The sequence below is a fragment of the Bos indicus genome, chromosome 12 (genome assembly GCF_029378745.1).
Source record: "Bos indicus isolate NIAB-ARS_2022 breed Sahiwal x Tharparkar chromosome 12, NIAB-ARS_B.indTharparkar_mat_pri_1.0, whole genome shotgun sequence".
NCBI lineage: Eukaryota > Metazoa > Chordata > Mammalia > Artiodactyla > Bovidae > Bos > Bos indicus.
This window is the reverse complement of record NC_091771.1, coordinates 37,232,184-37,235,933: the sequence shown is the minus strand read 5'-3', so window position 1 is coordinate 37,235,933 and position 3,750 is coordinate 37,232,184. Positions and strand designations below refer to the sequence as shown.

The window sequence follows — 3,750 nt, the reverse complement described above, 5'->3', positions numbered from 1 at the left end:
TATATGGCAAAACCAATACAATATTGTAAAGTTAAAAAATAAAATAAAAGGTATTTAAGAATTTTTAAAAGTAAGAATTGTTTCCTTTGTTAAAATAGAATAAGAGGACTGATTTGCCCTCTAACCTGAACAACAAAAGTTTGTAATGAATGGAAGAAGAAGTAAGTTTAGAAGATATTGGATATCAAATGAACAATAGATAATAGCAAGTGAGATTGGTTATACTGTTGGTTCAGCTAACCGAGCAATGTCACTAGTAACTTGATTTTAATGCTTTCCATTGCATCCATTTTCATGTATTTCCATATTCTAATGGAAATCCATGGCTCAAGGATTTTATAATTCCTTTGCACATAACTTCAGCTTCCTTTCCCTTCTCTATTTGCTACGACTAATAGACAATCATTGTATTGTGGCTTGAATTTTGCACCCATCACTCAAAATACATATGTTGAAGTTCCAAAACCAATACTTCAAAATGTGGCATTTCTAAATATGGTTTATGAAGATGTGATTAGTTAGGATAAGTTCACAAAAGTGGGCCTAAATCCAATATGTCTACTGTCATAAAATGGGGAAATAAGGACAAAGAAACATGTATACTGAGAGGAAACCATGTGAAGATGAAGACAATATTCAGTTGATGCTTATATAGTGTCACCAAGAAATGCGAATATATGCCATTTGGCTTTAAGGACCAGAAGCTACCTAAGGACTGCAGCACTCCAGGATAACAGGTCCTTCACTGTCTCCTGGAGTTTGCTCAGATTTATGTTCAATGAGTCAATGATGCTATCAAACCATTTCATCCTCTGTTGCCTTTTTCTCCTCCTGCTTTCAATCTTTCCCAGCATCAGGGTCTTTTCCAAAGAGTTGGCTCTTAATATCAGGTGACCAAAGCATTGGAGCTTCAGCACCAGTCGTTCCAATGAATATTCAGGGTTGATTTCCTTTAGGAATGACTGATTTGATCTCCTTTCAGTCCAAGGACACCCAATAGTTTAGTTCTGCGTATTTGTGAAATCTCTTCTTTTTTTTTTCTTTTTTTTTTTGTACATCAAATTATATTTCATGTTACCTGATTATATAAAAATGTAAAGTGAAAATGATTTTCAATTCTCTTTAACATTACTAGTAAATAGTTCAGCAGGAAATATGAGGCACAAAATCTTAGTAAAATGTGACACAGGAAAAGCAATAATGTAATTCTCACTTAAATTTAACTTGTCATAATCTGTTGTGAATATACAAAGACAAACTTTTAAAACGTTATATTTACTAAGATTCTGGCAAGAGTTTTATGTAACAAGACACAGCATACCAGGCCTGCCACTCAACTTATTTATGGTAAGTCTCAGCTTCAATATGAAGCTGTTAAAAAAAAAAAAAAATCAAAAACCTGCTTTTTACATGCTAAATAGCTTGGCAAGTATGCTGTTAAACTCAGTAAGGAATTTAAGATAGCAAGAATAAGAAGTTAATAAAAAGCTAAACGTTACAGCCTAAACAAAATTCATACAAAAAATAAAAGAACTATCACTGGTTACATAAAATTTTCCTGACTGGTGAAAACTTAACAGTATAAAACATGCATTTTAGAATCTTTAGCTATCAAGTTCAAAAAGTACCAGTGTCTATCTGAAATTATTTCTTTTCAAAGCCAAAGTGTAGTCAAAATTAGTTCAAATGTTATAACACATTCTAATGCTAAAAAACATTCAGTATTATCAAAGTGGAGGTAAATCCCAGAGCTTTTGGGGCATTCTCATGCTGCAAAAGGCTATTTCTCTGGTTCACTCAAAGTAGCATGGGACAGAGTCCAAGGATGTGACTAAGATCAGTAAAGGGCAAGGCTGCCATACCTGGCTCTGACCTCCCCATGAAGCATGGCTACTGTGTCCACAAAAATAAGATGTGTGAGGATAAAGGCACGCTATTCTGCTAGCTAAAGTGATAGCAAACCACCCCCCACCCCTAAAAGCTCCTTCCCCAGGTGAATAAAAAGGGGAAATTTTTTAAATACACTTATCTACAAGAGTAAGGATATTGAAATATCAACGTAATCCCTACTTCAAAAAAGGTTAACTAGAGTCATCTGGTCACCTCTGATTACATCTTAAAGATGTGTAACAGATTCAGTTTTTGTTGATTTATCATTAGATACTTCTAGTCAAAATATTAACTTTATTCCCAAATATTTTAAACCACTAGTATGACTGCAGTGTATTACCTCCCAGAGTTACTGGAAGAGGGAAAAAAACAGATGTTCAAGCAGCAGGCAACAGTTATGGCCCTTCACACAGTGGCATCTGAGTGGCTACTGACAGTCCAGGAATAATTTAAAAACAAGATAATTCATGCATTTTAGTAAATATGTCATAATTTTCACAGTTGAAATTTCCTTAGACATTGCACTTTCTTTATAAGTGAATCCTGCTTCTTCTTAATGTTATGGTGAGTCAGGACTTGAACTAGCAGCCTTCTTTTTCTTCTTCTTACTGTGTTTCTTATGCTTCTTTTTCTTTTTTGTTTTTTCTGTTGTTTTTTCTCGTTCTTCACTGCTTTTCTTCTTTTTTGCTCGTACCTCCTCAGTATACTCAGATTCTGACTCTGACTCAGATGATAATGGTTTATCTTCTGGATACATCTTTCTTTTTTTGCTGAGCCCTTTAATGTCCTTTTCTTTCTCAGTTGCATCTTTTGACTTCTTTTTCTTTTTTAAACTATCCTTATTGTCTGATTCAGTTTATGACATAGAACTTTCAGAAGATTTATGTGACTGACTCTTCTTTTTCTTTTCCTTTTCCTTTTTCCTTGTCTCTTATCCTCATCTTCAGAATCTGAAGAACTGCTGGAAGAATCAGAGCTTGATGAAGAAGAAGATGAATACCTACCAGATTTCTTCTTTTCTTTTTTCTTTCTCTGTCTTTTTTTGGATGAGCTCTCACTTCCACTTAATAATTTCTCCCTGTGTTTTTCTAGTTCTTTCTTCCAGTTCTCATTCATTTTTTCTTCAAATTCAGCCAATGCCTTGGAGCCTTTCTTTTTCTTTTCTAGTTGTTCTTTCAGTTCTTCCCAGGTAGGCCTTGGTCGATTCAAATAATCTTGGATCGTTGGACCTGAGGACTGGATTGGACCCCTTGGTCTGGCCATTGCTATTGGGTTCATATAGGCCACTCTATTGTCCCACTTCCCCATGGTGCCGGACTGAGAGCTCAGCCATCCCTCAGCGGGGAGACCAGGCCAGCGCGGCTAACCTCTTAATCTCTTCTGTTTCTGTTAGGTCCTTACCATTTCTGTCCTTTATCCTTGCATGAAATGTTCCTTTGATATCTCCAATTTTTTCTGGAAGAAATCTATATCTTTTCCATTCTATTGTTTTCTTCTATTTCTTTACATTGTTCACTTAAGAAGGCTTTCTTATCTCTCTTTGCTATTCTCTGGGATTCTGCATTTAGTTGGATATATCGGGCTTCCCTGGTGGCTCAGATGGTAAAGCGTCTGCCTCCAATATGGGAGACCAGGTTCAATCTCTGGGTCAGGAAGATCTCCTGGAGAAGGAAATGGCAACCCACTCCAGTACTTTTGCCTGGAAAATTCCATGGACTGAGGAGCCTGGTAAGCTACAATCCATGGGGTCACAAAGAGTTGGACAGGACTGAGCAACTTCATTTCTTCACTTCTTCCCTTTCCCTCTTGCCTTTCACTTCTCTTCTTTCTCAGCTATTTGTAAGGCCTTCTCAGATAATC

At 36.1% G+C, this 3,750-nt stretch overlaps 1 protein-coding gene across 1 annotated transcript; it reads right to left on the bottom strand.

Moving 5' to 3' along the window:
• Window positions 1-1,235: 1,235 nt before the first annotated feature.
• Window positions 1,236-3,251, bottom strand: LOC109566867 (protein FAM133B). The gene is given in 2 exon segments (XM_019971543.2): window positions 1,236-2,800; window positions 2,803-3,251. Coding segments are annotated over 2 exon segments (747 nt in total). The 5' UTR covers window positions 3,199-3,251; the 3' UTR covers window positions 1,236-2,449.
• Window positions 3,252-3,750: the final 499 nt, after the last annotated feature.